Source organism: Botrytis sinoallii (genome assembly GCF_014898435.1).
Source record: "Botrytis sinoallii strain Bc 23 chromosome Unknown BSIN_001, whole genome shotgun sequence".
Taxonomy (NCBI): domain Eukaryota; kingdom Fungi; phylum Ascomycota; class Leotiomycetes; order Helotiales; family Sclerotiniaceae; genus Botrytis; species Botrytis sinoallii.
Window position 1 is genome coordinate 2,984,265 of NW_024066028.1, and position 19,255 is coordinate 3,003,519.

Here is a 19,255-nt window from a genome sequence, read left to right on the forward strand (position 1 = left end):
ATTAATAGTTTATATAGCCTATGAACTATCTACAGTCTGCCTGCAAAAAGCAATCATTATCTGTATACTCCCTGTTGTCCTTTTCGATTTTGAAGTATAATTCGATAGGCTATATAAATAATACCTAAATACAGGTTATATTCCAATTGATATTAGAATCAAGAAATATATTAACCTAGTTAGTAAGACAATTTATAATATAATACAAAAAAGCTTTATTTGTTTACAAGACAATCTTAATGATTGTATTCCTTGTAGAAACTGATCTTCCAGCTGGAATTGTTATATTAGAATAAGCTAGATTGAGGTTTGCGTTTTGACTTTAGATAATGGATGTACATATCTACTTATAAATCAATTAAAGCTATACATTAAAAAAAAAGAATAAGGTATAGGTACTTTAAAAGATTCCAATACAAAATTGCAAAGAATAAAACAGGTAATCCCTGTTACTGAGCGTTTCAGACTCTTACAGCCTTATTTCTCTTCCAAATGTTATATTGATTCAATGAATGGTATGGACAAAAAGGATGCTGTAAAAACATTCAAGAAATAATGAGATTTAATCCCTCAAGAAGATTATTCTGTATTTTCAGACAAATCTGAATAATACAATGAACACAGTTATTGTATAGGGTACGGCTTTACAATCTATTATGACAAGCAATAGATCGATAGTGGTTATAGTTGTATATACAAACAATTGTATATTTTTAACACTGAGGCAATCGGCGTATAGCAGGAACTAGAATGCCTTCTGAGTATTATTGATTACTGATTGATTGATTGATTTCATTTACGTCCACCTTCAGTCTAAGACTATATAGGACGGCTAGGCCTCTAGAGGCTCTAGCGGATAACTTTTTATTCTACAAAAATGGATATATACGATTTAGGGAAGTGAAAACAAATGCTGGGGAACAGTGCCCGCTCATTATACGCATTGCATATAATAAGAAAATTGTAAAAATCAAGAAATTGTAAGGAAATCAAAGCCCTCTCTTATTTCCCTAATTACTTCTTCTTCATTCTCTTCTCCTCTCTTTTCTTTTATTACTATTCTTTCCTCTATCTTGTCTTATATAAAAGCCCTGGCCAGATACTATGCTCTTGTGGCGATTTTGGTGATATTGATGAATTTAATAGCTAATTCAATACCTACTTTTATATGGAATAGGAACTATATAGTGATCTTAGATAGTAGTATATTCTTGAATATTTCTTTTCTCTCTGCTTTATATATGGAACAACTAATAAGGAGATATTATGGAGCCTCAATATTACTATATATACATTTGTTATCAGAGAGTTTGAATCGATATAAATAAGATTTGATATATCCATAATCTAATTTGAGTTGAAAATATGCGCTAGCAGTGTTTCGCTTGGTTTCGCTTGATAGCTTGATTTTCGATCCTATCTTCTATAAAAATAGCTTTAAATAGATCAAAGGGGATTAATTTGATCTGAGTTTGTATTGATTGAAAATAGAAAGCCATTGATCTGAATCGTACTCTTTGATCATCATACCTAGAAATCCAAAACTTGTTTCATTTGAGATAGAATATATTATGGTTACTTTCCTTTGCTAATTTATCTGTTAGCTTATTTCCTTCTACTAAAGTATATCCTGGAACTCAATTTAGAGATACTTCAGTTCCTTTTGCTTTGATAATTTCCGCTGCTTTGATTACTCGAATCTAATAAGCCTGTTCAGGGTGGTCTGATGGTGTTTTTAAGCAATATAGATTAGCTTAGTTGTTTGAATATATCTTGAATTTGTTGTTAATACAGGCAATTGTGCTAGCATATTTAATAGCTCTAGTAATCTTGTAAAGCTCTTCATTATATACTAGTTGATTGCTATTAATATTCAATTGTTGTTGATATAAAATTCGATTATTTGATTATATTGCAATTATACCTATATCTATACCTATTCCTTTTTCAATAGAAGAGGTATCAGTATAAATGTAGATAGTATCCTTATCTCTATGATTAAAAACGATATTGTGAAGAATAGCAGTATCTTCTTTTGATGAATTGCTAATATTAATTCTGAAGGGAATTTCCTTTTTCTATGGGGGGAAGTTGAAGTGAATAATCTTTTCAAGTGAAATAGGATTGAGATCCTGATTTATTGATCCTCTAATTCTATCAATTTGGATTGATTTATATCGTTTTCTTTGAGAAATAAGGATTACTTCCAAATCGGTTTGATATTGAGCTGATATTTCTTTTTCGATATTGATTGGATGGTTTAACGAGAGTTTAGCTAGACGAAACGCGTATTGCCTAATATTTGAATCTAATCGAATTTTTGGGGGCTTTAGGCCTGCTTCTACTTCTATTAAAAGGATTGAGGCTGTTTTGAAGACTCCTAATATCTTTCGAAAAGCTAGGTTTTGAAGCGATTGCATTATATTCTTGAAATAAATTTGACCTTTTCATTAAATCATTAATCCATAATCAGCTATATTGGTTATACATGCTATATATAATTATCTAAGGGCTTTAGGATTAAGACTCTTTTCAGTATTAGCTAATCGAGCTATTTGATGGAAGGCACCTTTTGCTTGTGTGATTTGAATATTAACATATTAATCGAATTTGAGGTTCGGGTTGAACCATATTCCCAGCCATCTAATAAGAGATTGGGGTACAATTATTTCCGAATTGGATAGCATGATTGGATATTTTTTTGTTAATTTGGATAATGAAAAGTGTATTAGCTTTGTTTTTGCTAAATCGAATTGGATTATATTTCTAGAACTGAGTTTATAGATTTGTTTTGTAACTCTCTCTAGGATTTTGATATTCTTTTTTTATATAGATAAATATATGATTAAAGCAATATCATCTATATAAAAAAGAAACTTGATCGAATTGGGTAAAAAGAGCTCCCTGATATATATAAGAAAGAGAATTGGAGAAATCGGGCTACCTTATGGTATTCCGGTTGAAATTGGTTTGAAAGATTCGATTTGATTATTAAAAGATAATTTCAATTATCTTTATTGAAGAAATGAGGCTATCCAGACTATCAGATTTGTGGGCAGTTTTAGCTTCTTACAAATATCTAATAATCGATTTCTCGAAATGTAATCGAATGCTCCCTTTATATCCATAAATAATATTGAGGTCTTTTTACTAACTTGCTTGTTTCTTTCGATTTCTGTAATCAGTAAAAGTGCAACATCGATTACTGATTTCTTTTAGCGTTCTCCTATTTGACTCTTGTGAAGGAGATAGGTTGTTTTTGCTAAATATTCTAATCGTTGAGTTAGAATCCTTTTGCTTATTTTATCCAGGCAATTTAAAAGTGTAATTACTCTATATACTTTTGGAAGGGAATAATCTGATTTGGAAGCTTTCTTTAGAATAGCTTCTGTGGCTTGTTTCCAACATTTCGGGTGATATCCTAGATTAATAAGTTTACTAAAGAGAGTAAAAAAGGTATGTGGGATTGCTTTGTAAGCCTTTATAATAATCTCTTGAGTGATTCCATCTAAGCCAGGGGTTTTTCCTTGGATTTTGGCTGAACAGGCATTGCTTAATTCGATTTGAGTGAGATTAGGCCATTCCCATTTCTTGAATTGTTTATACCCTTCCCATTGTGGTTTTGGGGTAATAGGAGGGGGTGGGAACAGAATTGATCTGAAAGCAGAGCATTTTCTTTCGAAAGAGCTTTCTGTTGCAATATCTGGTATTCTTTGATCTTGAAAGTCTTTAGTATAGGCTATTGCTTTGAAAATTATCTTTATATCCTTCTTTTCTAGAAACTTATTCCAATAATCCTTCTTTACTATTTTAATAGCTTGAAAGTACTTGTTTCTAGCAATTCGATATCCTTCCTTAGAGCTATAATTCTCCAGATCTGATTCAATTCTTTACTTTGCTTTTCTTAGTTTTTTTCGGAGATCTTTCAATTTAGGTGTTTATTATGGTTTAGCCCTTTTGATTAAAACAATTTTAGGTATACACTTTTCTATTGCTTTTTGAATGATCCTAGTAAGTTCGCTTGCTGCTTGATCTAGAGTTAGATAGTGATTGTCTTTATCTTTCAAAAGGTTTAAGGAATCCTTTTTGATTGGAATGATTAATTCTAAATTAGACAGAATAGGGGAATATAAGGATTCCGATTTGAGTATTGATTCGAACTTTTCCCAATTCGCTAGCTTAGTATTGTATCTAGCTATCGATCCAGTATTAGAAGTACTTAGATCTTCATTATTGATTACTCTTATCAGGAACAAATATGGTTATACATTAATAACATCTTAGTAATCTGGAAAATACAAGGAAGTATTACTGCCTCCTTTCAATAAGTATACTACAAATACTATCAAGCAATACAATATTACAATATTATAATCAAATAATCCCCTGGGCATACTGAGATTGAGGGCAACGAGGTAGCCGATCGCCTCGCTAATTAGAATACAGCTGGGCCACTTAACCCTGGCCCATCCTACCTCCCCACAATCAGCAGCTCCCGCTCTATCCTATATGCCAAATATCAGCGCTTCAAGAGCAGATAATAAAAGAAAAAAAGAGGCCTGATCTCCGAAATATACAATATATAGAAATCAGTATATAATACCTTGGAATCGGGAAGCCTCAAGCTCTCTTGCAGAATACTATACAGACTCATAGCGATATGAATTGGATATGGTGATTTTGCAATTTATCATATTAGATTCAATTATAAAAATAGTACAAATACTTATATATATAGGAATAAGAAAAGCCTATTGTATTTCTTTCAATATTCAATCAATAATCAAACGTATAACAATTAACTGCTTATACCAAATCGATTTCGATCCAAATAAAACGCGATAGCATATATCAATCATATTCTGCGAATATAATATAGTTTTACTGACCTTTTCGCTAAATCCAGATTCTATATTAGGATATATTTAAACTATACGAAACTACACGAATTCCAATCTGTTCTAATACTCTAAGGATAAGTTCTCCACCCTAATCAATCTAAGACTCGTATTAATCAGTTATAAGTACTTTGAGTGCTCTTTTGATCGACAGTAATTAACCTGATTATTCGCTAATATCTAGATGGTATACGAAACAAGGTTCTCTAAAATAGAACTACAAACCTTTAGACAGAATAGTTATAGGATTGCTATAAGCAATATTGAATAAGGAAACATTAAAAGCAATAAGCCCTTGATTAGCTAACATTACACTACTATGAGTGGCTGGAATACTAGCGGCCTGTAGGCCTGCTCCTTAGTACATCTAGAATACCCCTTGGGAGGTCAGATATTAGATGTTAATCACTATAAATAAATAAAAAATTTGCTGGTCTTATGCTTTTCCCCATACACAAGAACAATGCAGATATTATTATTATAGTAGTTTGAATAGTTTTATAGAAATCTATCCAGTTATAATCATTAAAAGTAATTAATGTTCCCCATTTTGTTTAAATTATATCGATAATAGTCTTGCTTATTATAATATCAAGAATGGAGATAGTTATAAAGAAATGAGAACTCGAAACTCAAGGAATATAAAGATATAAAATGAAGCTTATAATGATGTAACACTTGTAACCTATTAGAAATAAACAGTAAGTTACATATAAGAAGTAATATATTGAAATATATATATCAGATCTATATATCCGAAAAGTCCGAAGAAGGAGTTTTATAGTAGTGTACACGTGCCACACACGTGCTACACATGTGATTTCCAACACTTTTAATGGAAGTCGAAGCAGGGCTAAAACCAGTAAAAATCTAGTTTGATTTTAATATCAAACAATATGTCTTTCGATTAGCTAAACTTTCACCCAATCATTTAATCAATACGAAAAAGGAATTATTAACTCAATATCAAAATGATTACGAATCGATATCCACTCCTTAAAGGAAACGATTTAAGTCTATTCAATTAAACAGAATTAAAGAATCAATATACAAAGATATCGAATACATTATACTTGAAAAGATTTCATATTTCAATTTCCCTTTATAGAAAAGGAATACTTTATACAAAATCAATATTAGTAAGGCCTCTAAAGAAGATATAGCTATACTCCATAATATTATATTTAAATACAAAGACAAAAATACAATCTATATATATACCGATATCTCTTCCACTAAAAAAGAAATAAGAATAAAAGTAGATATAGTTGTAATACAACTAAATAGTTATATACTACATCAAGAATACAAAAATATCGGAATTAATCAATTGGTCTATAATGGAGAACTGTATAAAGTAATGAAAGTTATTGAATATACTAGTTCCCTTGTATACGAAGGTCAAAAACACAAAATCTATTTAGACAATCAGGTTGGGCTTTATTGATTAAAAATCCCTTTAGATTACCTAGAGTAAGTATATCAAATACGAACTATAAAAGCTGCTAAAGCAATTAAGGTTATAAAAGCCGAAGTCTCTCTAAATTAGGTTTCAGAGTATACATCTGTATAAGGAAATGAGCTAGTAGATAAACTAGTAAAAGAAGCTATAGCAATATGTTCTATTTCAAACGAAACCAGTTTTGAACTATTTGATATAATAATAAAGGAATACAATACTAATCAATAACTTGATATTCTCAATCAATACGAATCCAGATCAAATCAATCCGATATAATCTATTCGAAACTCTTTCCATAAAAAATTGGCTCAAAAATCAAGCTTCCAGAAGGCACAAAACGAAATACTGCTAATGTCTTTTTTCAACTCAAGTTAGGTTATGGATATATTAAGTTCTATTTGTAGCGATTCAAGCTTTTCAACAATAAGTATATCTACAACAATATCGAAACTGCTGCTTATCTTCTGATTGGATATTCGATATACAAAAGAGAAAGGAAAGAAATCTTCAAAAACCTACTAATATCCCAAACCAATCTACAATTCCTGCTATACACGAAAATAGGTATCGAATTAGCAACCAAATTCATCAATACTATCAAAATTGCTACAAGGATCTGGTATCTAATTAGAGCCGAAACTCAAAACGAAATAGTTGAAGAGGAAGATTCAATAAGCGAAGGAGAGAGAGTAATTAGAGAGCTAGAAGGAGAGATATGAGAGGAGAGAGAGGAGAGAGATGAAAGAGAGGAGAGAGAGGGGTAAAATTCTTTTCAAAATCTATTATATGGACTATATACAATAGTGGGCGTTATGCCCCAGTATTTGTTTTCACTTTCCTCATTATTTCATTCCCATTGTGTACTTCAAAAGTTATCCGCTAGTGCCCTTATGGCCTAGTCGTCTTATATAGTCATGGACTGAAGCGGGACGTTAAATTAAATCAATCAATCAATCAATCAATCAATCAATCAAACATGAGCTTTACATTATTCATTATAAGATTTCTATACGATAGTAGAATTTGATGATACTTACTTATACTTATATCTACGATCATACAACAGATAAATATCTATAAATCTCAACTCACTGCATCAAGGCTTATCCCTAAGCCTTTTCAAAAGAACGGCTGATGTCCCAAATCTTCCGCTCTAAGCTGGGCGACAGCCGCAACCGCCGCGTTGCAACCGCTTGAAAGAGCACAATTGACTACCTTATAAGGAGTAATAGAATCGCCCGCCGCAAACACACCTCTCACGCTTGTGGTAAAAAATGGAGCGGAGGAATCAATATCACCCGTTTGTGTATGTTTCAAACCGAGCTGCCCTGCAAAAGGTCCTTTGGTGTGGGTGCTAGGGTTGTGGGTGACAAAGGATTCGGTCTTCGCACCATCCTCAAGTTTGAAGATAACTTCGGCCCCTTGATCGCCTTTGACGAGACTGGAAATCTTGCGATTATCAACTGCGAACTTGTCGGAGGCTTTGGAAGAAGCTTTAAGAGCGGTGCTGATTTCTTCCCCAAGGGTCTCAACTCCATTTGTGTAGATGGTGACTTTTTGACTTAGAGAGCTCGCAGTCTCGGCCATGTGAATAGCCATTTGATAATAAGCTTGAGATTGGAGTGCAAGAACACCAGCGGACGATGAGTTTCTTTCCTCGTATCCATGACAGAAGAGACAATGGAAGCTTATTTATCAGTACAAGCACGTATCTGAGGTGAATACAACTTACATTCCTGTTCCCCAGCACTCTTTGTATCCCGGGATATCTGGGAAATCATTCGCGGACCCAGTAGCCAGGATAAGTTTTTCCATTTCCATCTGCAACCTCAAACCCAGCCTCGGTCTGTTTGACTGTTTTCAATTCGATCGACATCTTCGAATTTGATAGTGTTGTAGTTGTTTTCGATCTCTTGTCTTGCAAAAGTTCGAAGCTGCTGGGGAGATTTATGGTCCCATGTTAACACCATGTGCATGTATGATGCTTCGAGATTGCGGTAGTCGCCGGAATCAAATACAATGGCTGTGTGGAGTTGACTGGCGAGAGTAGATGCAGCTGTTAGGCCGGGGGGGGCGCCGCCGATAATCAGGACGTCGACGGAAGGGATTGAGACATTGTTGGTGGATCTTATGTACTTTTGGAGATTTGGGTAGGGAATTGGATGGGTTGATAATGAGGATTGCAGTAATTGAAAATGGAAATCGAGAAAAGATGTTGGATAGGGATGGAACTTCAGTCAATGCTATGGAACAAGACTCGGATTATATGGAAACTATTCAAGTAACAAGAAAGTATGGAAAACTCAAAACTACTTATGATGAGAGTGCAATGCAGACAGTTGGTAACCAAAGCACATAACATTTGCCGATACACCCAACATATTTTTAGATTTCAATGCATGACAACCATGATCTAAACATATTGATATATAATTGAGGCACAGAGTGAAATACTGAAGCGGTAATTCTTTTCTCCACGCCTTTTTGTGAATTATTTACATGATGTTTAAGGAACCAACATGTAGGTGCTACGCCTTACGGATGCATCCTTCCTCCCTGTATACAATCTATAGATGCTAGTCTGTAGATTTTACAACATTTTTTAAACATGAATCGGCAATAAACACAACGGTTCAATTGAGAAGTTCTAAGATAGTAAGCATCTCACCTTGAGATGTTCTTCAGAGCCCCTCTGAACGCTGCTCTAGAACATGAGTCCAGCTTGCGTTTCAGGATAAGGAGAATTGCCAAATTAGATGAGATTCTTCCCATCGAAATAAGTATAACTCATTGCATCAAGATCGACGTTTTTGAAGTTTCGTATCTGTTCAGTGTTAGTCCATGAATGATACTCCTTCGATTGATATTTTGTTCCTTCCTGTAAGTTGAGGATTCGGCCCTCTATCCATTGCATTTTTCGATGACCAACATTGAAAATTCCAGAAGCACTGGCTTCCAAAATATTCACGTGCTATGCAGATTTGGATATTTTCTAATGCAGAATCCAAAAATTCACGAGAAAATGAACTCACATTGATGCCCAACATATCTTTTCTAGGATCCGTTTCCCCAAACATCTCTGGTCGACGCAGATCAATCATAATACTACTCCCGCAAGTTTTGCAGAACCTATGATCTGCAACTTTGTGACCCCATTTATAAGATCCCATCTTTTCCTCCGAATCTAGTGCTTGGTTAGATATATTTTAGGATTAACTAAATTGCAAGAATGGGGGAGGAAAGAAACTCAATCTTACCACCTAAGAATTTAACATCTTGTCTCATGGGATAAACCAATAAATATCCGTTACGAGTACAGATCGAACAAGTACATGAATTAACGGTGTATTTGGGAAATGGCCATTTGAGTGTTACAGTGAACTGGCGTGGCGTTAGTCAGGGGCTTTTCGTCACACGAGTTCTACACAATTCCGTGTAGTATACATTGTTGAAAGGAGGAAAGTACTAACAGCAATGGCACCACAATGACAATTCCCCTCATGCGTAGTTCTTTCCTCATCCGAAGTCTCCTCAACATGTCCAAAAAATTCTGGCGAAAAAGGTTTATATGTACGGGTTACGAGTTTGGGTTCTGACTGCGCTTGAGGTAACATAATGAAGTAGAATGATTGACCGAATTTTCGATTAACGAAATAGATCTCTATATATAAGAACACTCAAGAATGGGCCAGGAGATATATAAGGAGTCTTTTGTATGAACGTTGATGGATAATTGTCAAATTAAAGAGGAGAGTGGAGTATATATATCACTTCGTTTTCAGCTCTGCGTGCCACGGCTTATGAGAAGTGGGGAATTGCTAAGAGATTCGCGCTTCGAATGCCTCTTTTCCCCCGAAAGATTATCTTGCTTTCAAACCATGTATACATAAAATCGAGATTGTCATTGTACCCGGGAGTTGTAAGTTGTACAGTATAGCAATACCCCTCTATAAGAATCCTGGACATAAGACAATATCTCTCTCTGTGATCCTGGGATACATTTTTGGATCCAATTTTTTAGGTTTGGAAATGATCTATATCCTCAAAACCCTATTACGAGGGCGTGTTTTTGATAATTGTCAGGCTGAAATTTAAGCGAATTTTCTTACCAAAATTGTTAGAATCAATGCAAGATGACGATCAGTATAATATAGGTATAAACCTAATAATAAGATTTTTTATTAATCCTTTTAAAACCTCTCTTTTGAAACTATATATATACAAAAACTCTTTGCTTTCAGATTAATAATTGACCCGATATCAATCTTATATTAATACTTATAATAAAGCCCTTTTCTTCTAAGTTTTCGTTTTTGAAAACTTTAAAACTATTCGATAACCAATTATTATTAGATCAAATCCTTTTTTTAAACCTCATTAATTTTTATAGTAATAAATTAATATTATAGTGTCTATATTCTTATTTTATGAGATTCAACTTTTCTATAGTTTCTGAAAGGAGCTATGCCGTAGTACAAGAGTGCTAAGAACTAATCCAATTCATATAATCCAATTCATAATTTGTAGATTGAAAATCTTGAAAAATTCGAAAAATTCGAAAAAAGAAATCAATTCGCTTTTGGTAGGATAATGATTTGTATTCGATAGGGTTTTGCTTCCCCCTTTTTAACTTTTGTTCTTGAAAGTATATAAAACATATAAAATTTAGAATTCGATAGTAATTCGCTGGCAAATAGCATTCCAAATCCTGAAAGTCCTGAAAAATGATGGAACTCTATGAGCTAGTCGAGCTAATACTCTCAAAATCCCGAAAATCCCGAAAATAAAAGAACTTTATGAGCTAGCTGGGTCAATACTCTCAAAATCCCGAAAATCCCGAAAATAATGAAAATCCGAGAAATCCGGAAAAAGCCGGAAAATACTGAAAATAGCGGAGCTTCACCAGCTTCCCGCTGAGTCCTCGAAACCTAAGGCAAATCCGGAAAATGACGAAAATCCGGAACGTCAGGAAATGCCTGAAAATCCGGGGAATGACTGAAAACACGGAAAATGCTTGAGAGGCCTGAAAATCCTGAAAATCTTGAAAATCCTGAAAAATAGTGGAGTTTCACTAGCTTTTCACTAAGTCCTCAAATCCTAAAGGAAATTCTGAAAATTCTGAAAAACCTGAAATCCCGAAAATAGTTTATTTATATCTATCTTTAGGTAAATAATTTTAATAAAACATTATTTTGTTTTTGATTAAACACAAACTACTCAATAAAATACTGACCATTTATAACCAGATTCAATTAATGATTTCACTAATTACAAAGTGATTAGCTAAACCCTTTCCTTTGTATAGCGTTATATAAAAGCTTTGTTCTCTTAATAAGAATCTTATAAAATAACAAAACTCCATCAGCTTCCTACTAAATCCTCGAGACCTAAAGGAAATCCGGAAAATCCGGAAAAAGGTCTGAAAATCCTAGAAATAGCCTAAAACATTATATAAAAACATCATCATTATCATCTCGATAATATAAAATAAATATACCATTAGCATCTCGCAGGTATTACCTAAAATAAAATTTATTTATAAAAAAGATTCTCTTATTCCTCCCAATATTCTTTCTCTTCCTTTTATTCAATTATTCTATTTCATTCCAAAAGAATATCAAAAATGTATCATAATAATACCTTATAAACATTTTTAAAGAACTTACACTGAAGATTTTTCTTTTTTTCACTTTCAATTCAATCTTATAAATGAAATAGAAATTATCTTGATAATGTGAGCGAAACTTAGTGCGGGTCACGTGACCTCTTTTGTAGCTAGTATTTATAGATTGATTGATTGATTGATTGATTTCATTTACATCCACGTTCAGTCTAAGACTATATAGGACGGCTAAGCCTCTAGAGGCTCTAGCAAATAACTTTTTATTCTACAAAGATGGATATATTCGATTTAGGGAAGTGAAAACAAATATTGGGGACTAGTACCCGCTTATTATACACATTGCATATAATAAGGAAAGGGAAGTATAACACTCAAGAAATTAGCAAGAGACTCTTCTCTTCTTCTTCTTCTTCTTTAATTACTATTCCTTCTATTTCTATAATAACTCTTTCTCCCTCTATTATTGTATCTTCTTCTTTTTCTATTATCTCTCTTTCTCATATTTTGTTTTGTATCAGAGCTCTAGCTAGATGCTATGCTCTTGTAGCTATTTTGATGATGTTGATAAATTTGATGGCTAATTTGATATCAATTTTGATATAAAATAGGAATTGTATAGTGATTTTGGATAAAGATATTTCCTTAAAGATTTCTTTTCTTTTAGTTTTATATATAGAGCAATTAATAAGAAGATATTATAGTACCTCGATATTATTATATATATATTTGTTATTGGAAGGTTTAAAGCAATATAAATAGAATTTGATATATCCATAACCTAATTTGAGTTGAAAGAATACACTAATAATATTTCGATTAATTCCATTTGGTAGCTTGATTTTCGAGCCTATTTTCTAAGGAAATAGCTTCAAGTAAGTTAATAGGGATTGATTTGATCTGAGTTTGTATTGATTGAAAATATCAAGCTATTAATCTAAAATATATTTCTTAATAATCATATCTAATAGTCCAAAGTTTATTTCATTCAAGGTAGATTGTATTATAATTACTTTCTTAACTAATTTATCTACTAATTCATTTCCTTCAATTAAGATATAACCAGAAATCTAATTTAGCGAGATTTCGGCTCCTTTTGCTTTAATAACCTTTGTTGTTTTGATTATTTTTATTTAATAAATCTATCCTAAATGATTTGAAAAAGTTTTTAGGCAATATAGATTAGTTTGATTATCTAAATAAATCTTGAACTTTTGATTATTACAAATAATGGAATTAGCATATTCGATAGCTTTTGTAATTCCAAAGAGCTCTTTATTATATATTAATTAATTAATATCAATATTGCTTTACTCTTAATATAGAATTCGATTATTTGATTATATAGCTATTATACTTACCCCAATACCAATTCCCTTTTCAATGAAGAAGGTATCAGTATAAATATAGGTGATATCCTTATCCCTGTGTTTAAAGATAATATTATAAAGAATAGTAGTATCTTCTTTTAACAAATTGCTAATATTGACTTTGAAGAGAATATCTCTTTTCTATAAAGAGAAGTTAAAGTAAATGATCTTTTCGAATAAAAAAGGATTGAAATTCTGATTTATTGATTCTCTGATTCTATCCAATTGAATAGATTTATATCGTTTTCTTTGAAATGTAGAGATCACTTCTAAATCGGCTTGATATTGAGCTGAAGTTTCTTTTTCGGTATTGATTGGATACTTTAATGATAACTTGGCTAATCGGAAAGCGTATTATCTGATATTTGAATCTAATCGGATTTTGGGAGGTTTTAGACCAGCTTCTACTTCCATTAAAATAATTAGAGCTATTTTGAATACTCCTAATATCTTGCGAAGGACTAGGTTTTGAAGTGATTGCATCATATTCTTGAAATGAGTTTGACCTCTCCACCAAATCACTGAACCATAGTCAGCTATGCTAGTCACACATACTATATATAGCTATCTGAGGGCTTTAGGACTAAGGCCCTTTTCGATATTAGCTAATCGGGCCATTCGATAAAAGGCTCCTTTGGCTTGTGTGATTCGAATATTAACATATTGATTGAATTTGAGGTTTGAATCGAACCATATTCCCAGCCATCTAATTAGGGATTGAGGTATGATTGTTTCGGAATTGGGTAGCGTGATTGGGTAGTTTTTCGTTAGTTTTGATGACGAAAAGTGCATTAGCTCAGTTTTCGCCAGATCAAATTGAATAGAATTCTTCGAACTGAGTTCGTAGATTTGTTTCGTAGCTCTTTCTAAAGATTTAATATTCTTTTTCCAAGTGGATGAATTGGTGATTAGAGCAATATCATCTATATAAGAAAGAAACTTCACTGAGTTGGATAGGAAGAGGTCCCTGATATATATAAGGAAGAGGATTGGGGTAGTATTTATAGATCTTCTTTGTATAGTTTAGAAAAAGCAGTTAATTTCTACCCATCTTCTTGTATGTTTTGTGAAGTGTTATATAGAGCCTCTCTTCGGGGCTGCACCCCCCTCTGGAGCCGCTCTCCCATTCCACTGCTGTGTATAAATTGTATTAAACAAAAACTGATAATATAGGGTCCTATAGCTAGCCGCAAACCTGGGCTACCCAGTATGAAGTGGGTTGAATAGCACCGATATTGTAAGCGGGAGATAAGCGGTAGAAGCGTGTATAGCGCTTCTAGCTGCTTTTCTCCTGGCCTGTATTATAGCTGTAGAAGAACGGAACGCGTGGCTATGCCGGCACTCCTGCTAGTATAGTTTATCTCTAGTACCCCCCTGGGAGGTTGTGGCGAGCCCCCGCGGCTTGCCCCCTGGATGTAAATTAAAATAAATAAATAAATAAATAAATATAGAGCCTCTCTCTCCTCTCCTTTGTTAGAGGCACTACGTTTCAGTGATTTATCTGTGGTATTTACAAAGGACTACTCTATGACCCTACCACCTTCTACTCTTTTACAATAATTATATATTAATAATATATCATAAATATATTACAATCTAAATGAGATCTAAAGCTTTCGAAACTTTTTGAGATTTTTAAAAATTTTAAAATTATTTCAAAATTAATTAATAACTTATTCTAAAAGGATTAAATAAAAATAATTATTAAAATCAATACAAGATATTAACTAATATAATATAGATATAAGTCTAATAATAAGACTTTTCATTAATCCTTTCAAAACCTTTCTTTTGAAGCTATATATATACAAAAACTCTTCACTTCCGGACTAATAATCGGCCTGATATCGATCCTATATCGATGCTCGTAACAAAAATCATGCTTTATTCTATATATTTATAAATATATAATAATTCAAATATTTATTATAAAACTTTGAAATTAGTTTGATATTAGAATTATTAATTTTTGAATTGAATTAATGATAAAATTCTATATAGAAATTTGATTCTTAAAGTAAATATTATTTTTTATAGAAATATTAAGTATTAAAATTTTAATATAAATTTTGATTTAATTAAAAGCTTTAATAAAAAAACTAAAATTATATTATTAAATTTTTAATAAAAATTTATTACTTTATAAAATTTCAAATATATAATAATATTGATTAATTTAATATTGAATTCTAAAATGAATAAATTTTGATATGAAAAAGTGCTTATGCATGGACCCGGCAATCATCAAAGACACGCCCTCGTATAAGGACATCCATAGAGAGGCTTTCCAACAGCAATTGACGGTACGAACTAGATGAAGTCCATATTTTTAAAGATAAAATGGTAATGATGATAGTGATTGATTGGCACAACTAATTCGGTATGTCAATACCACCTGAAGTTGGAAAAATATACTCGCATTCAATAGACAAATCCACCTCCCATTGTCAAGCGGTACGATTTTCAGTCTCTGTACGTTCAGTTTCTGATCATTCTTCTGAGCAATTAGAATCAAAATTGTTGCCACCTTGACATGCCAAAGGCTATTTGAAGGCTTTGTTTTGATTCAAGGATCTAGGTTTAGGTTCAAGTCTTGTTCCAATCTTTCCAGAAATCCAGAGTAACCTAGATGTGTTACTTTCATCTACTGCAAGATTGGAATATCAATAGCAACATTGTAAGATTCTGAGACGTATGCGGTTTCTCCTACGGCGAGATCTGCAAGAAGCGGATTGCTATACTCATCTCGAAAGAAGTCCAGTAAGATTCGCAACTGATTGGGTTTCCAGCAAGATCCATCCATGGAGTAGAAAACTTTACTAATGCAAAGTTCATTGTATAAGCGAGCTTGTAAGAGGCCCCAAAATTCATCTGCAATAATATCTCTGGGTATATATCTGATCCAGCTGTATCGGAGTGTATCGTGCTCAAGGAATCCATTAGGCCCACTGATTGCGTTACGAAACGCTACGACTACTTCCTCAAGAAGCCTTTTGTTCCACACAGAAACTACAACATCCTCGCGACTGGTCTTGGTAACGAAGTCGGATTGGATAAGAAACTGACAATCCAAGTTAGCTTCAACATAGACCAGTAGGAGTTGGTGGGCTTGAATAACCTTGTATCCAACCTTTCTCAACGAAAGAAAAGCGTAATCATCTTGATTTTCAATAACTGGGACAGCATATTCGTCTATAGGAAAGGCGTGTACGACTTCAGCTTCATAAATATGTTGACGAGCGGGATCGAGAGGTAGATTGAAAGCGCGGTGCTTCTTGACCCAGAAGCTCTTAGATGTGTCTATGCTATCTGTACCTGTGATTGCAGCCTTTATTTGAAGTTTATTGTTGAAGTGACTTTTGTCTGAGCGTGTTAGTGAATATTGCATCTTTTGAATGACCTGATCAGGAAGTTCAAATCTCACAGTCAATTGCTGTAGATTTTTGAGAAAGAGTAACAACGTGTCTGGCAATTTGATCAAGTCTTGGCACAGTGCCTCTCGATCTTCATCCTCATGAAGGTACAAAATCGTCCTTGTTCGAACATCACCGGGAAGCTCATATAGTCTCTCACTCAGCGGTGTAACCATACCAAGTCCACGATCTATAGAATCCCCTTTGCGATACTCGAGTGCAAATGAGTAGGGGCCAGACTGGATATGAACTTTATGAGCAACGTTGAAAACTGATTTAAACCCGATTACCTTCTCCCCAATGTAGCCTTGGATGGATGTTTTGGTACTCTCACCGATGGAACAGATGGCTTTAATGTCCTTTTGAGTGAAGCCATCTCCGTTGGAGTCTATGATGATGCGGTCTGATTGCAGAGTGAAAGACAGGTGAGGCGATTGCGTTGTGATTGTATATTTGTTGTCTTCATCATTTTGAATGAGCTCGTAAACAAAGCGGATAGACTTCTGATATAGCTGCTCGGCCAGACTATAAGAATTAGTAAAATTTGGTTGCAAATAACACAACAGCAACTTGAACTGTGGTTAGAAAACGAACATTTGAGTCGATGCACCAAGTTTTCTTCGGATGTTATCAAATGATTTTAGGACCCCAGGTCTTTTTCGCTCGAGAAATTCTCGATCATCTTTTGTAATGCCGCCATTTTCATACCGCAAATCATCTATAAACTGCCGTGCTTTCTCTAGCTGCTCTTGTGAATAATTTTGCATATTGCTTTGTCAGGTTCAATCCAGTTGAGTCAAGGTTGCATTTCTTTAAGACAAGATGAACGAATATAACAAAGATTATTGAACTTGAGATATCATAAAGGCGTGTAGGTAGCAGAGCACCATCAAGGCTATCTTTAGTTTGTACATCAACAAGACTTCAAATATGGTCTGGATCGGCGCAATAAAGTAACAAAACTTGGATTGCCCAAAGCTTGCAAGTGCCAGACTCCTGGGTCGGGCCTCGATGATGTACCAATCTGAAATGACAATGCTCCTCATTATTCGTTGATACTTTGAGTCTTATTTGCTGGAATCTTCAATCGTGGCGAGGGGATACAGTGTGATCTACCAGATTCAGCAGACGAAGCATTTGATTTGATCGAACCCCGCAATATTCTGCAACGCGCCCTTTTGTTCCCTTGAAGATGAATTTCTGTGATTATCGAGATGTGCATTCAGCTTCAACGCCAAACAGTCCCCATGGTGCTCATCAGGAATTGAATTATCCCGCTGACACCATCCTGATCGAGGTATGAATGACTTTATCTATCATGAACAATGCCCCAACAGGTAATTTGATTCACAGCATAGCCATACTATTGCGAGGGGACATCCAGTCCCCCACATTGCGACGCTGCGGCACTTCAAGGACTGTCAAGTGCGCGACTGGCGAAGTTGAATTAATGCCATATTCTTATTTCACCCAGCCTATTGAAACGCTTCTCAAAGAAAACGTTCGTGTATTGTGAAAACAAACAGTATCAAGTTGGAATATTGGAAGGCTAGAATCTCTGCATTTGGGTAGATTATACCGTCAAAACTCTTCAGTTACACAACAGCAAATTCGACAGTTGGATGTTAAATAATGAAGGGAATCGTTTTGGTCGAAATTGAAAGAAGTAGGAGTTTTAGTTGGCCAGTGCGAAGTTGAAGCTAGTCGACAGGCTAGCTAGCGAGCTAGCGAGGGCCGCACCTTCCCTCCACCTCCCTCTCGGATGTGAACATGATTTACTGTCAATTTCTGGAATGCTAAGTGAATACCGTTTGATCGGATAGGAATAAGTTTCGATTCTTTCAAAAATATTGCACAACCATCTAGGAAGCAGAGCCAAGGTATTAAGAAGAACATGATCAAGATTCCCAACATGTATCTTGAAATCTAGAGAGGATCACTCATATAGTTTCCCAAGGCTCGAGACCAAAATCACCAGAACCGCATATCGTTATCGATATACCAACATACAATTCGTAAGTTCGTTCCTAGATGACACGAACATGATAGTGGCATGGTGCGAAATGATGTAATAATATTTTCACAACCCAAAGGTTTGCCTCCTCCATCGTTTCGAATGAAGGTTGAGAGTGAACAATACAAATGCATGAAAGTCTTTCCCTCCTCATTCTTAGCCCCCCAGTATACAAGCAATTCGATTAAAAAGCAATGCAAAGAAAAACTGTACGGATTCCCAAACATACCTCTCTTCCATGTGTTCTCACCACCCAGGACCCTCCCACGGAACCGCATCAACCATCCTAATCCCCTTTTGTCTACCCTACCAACCAACTCCTCCCATAGAAACCAGCAACCAATCTCCATCTCCATCTCCACCCCCCAAATTAACTACCTTCTCATCATATCATATACCCTCATAATCACATACCCCTAAACATAATCAAAAGCCATCAAAACTATACGATATCCCTCTCACAGCCCGAATTCACAA

At 34.1% G+C, this 19,255-nt stretch overlaps 3 protein-coding genes across 3 annotated transcripts; all 3 read right to left on the bottom strand.

Annotated features, from left to right (window-relative positions):
• Nucleotides 1-7,480: 7,480 nt before the first annotated feature.
• Nucleotides 7,481-8,176, bottom strand: EAF02_000625 (uncharacterized protein; the record flags this gene model as incomplete). The annotated part of the gene is made up of 2 exons (XM_038896673.1): nucleotides 7,481-8,048; nucleotides 8,094-8,176. 2 exons carry the CDS (start codon nucleotides 8,174-8,176, stop codon nucleotides 7,481-7,483), a joined length of 651 nt encoding a protein of 216 aa, XP_038763532.1.
• Nucleotides 8,177-9,113: 937 nt separating this feature from the next.
• Nucleotides 9,114-9,975, bottom strand: EAF02_000626 (uncharacterized protein; the record flags this gene model as incomplete). The annotated part of the gene is made up of 4 exons (XM_038896674.1): nucleotides 9,114-9,185; nucleotides 9,394-9,545; nucleotides 9,619-9,742; nucleotides 9,832-9,975. 4 exons carry the CDS (start codon nucleotides 9,973-9,975, stop codon nucleotides 9,114-9,116), a joined length of 492 nt encoding a protein of 163 aa, XP_038763533.1.
• A 6,020-nt stretch (nucleotides 9,976-15,995) lies between these two features.
• On the bottom strand, nucleotides 15,996-17,531 carry EAF02_000627 (uncharacterized protein; the record flags this gene model as incomplete). The annotated part of the gene is made up of 2 exons (XM_038896675.1): nucleotides 15,996-17,289; nucleotides 17,359-17,531. 2 exons carry the CDS (start codon nucleotides 17,529-17,531, stop codon nucleotides 15,996-15,998), a joined length of 1,467 nt encoding a protein of 488 aa, XP_038763534.1.
• Nucleotides 17,532-19,255: the final 1,724 nt, after the last annotated feature.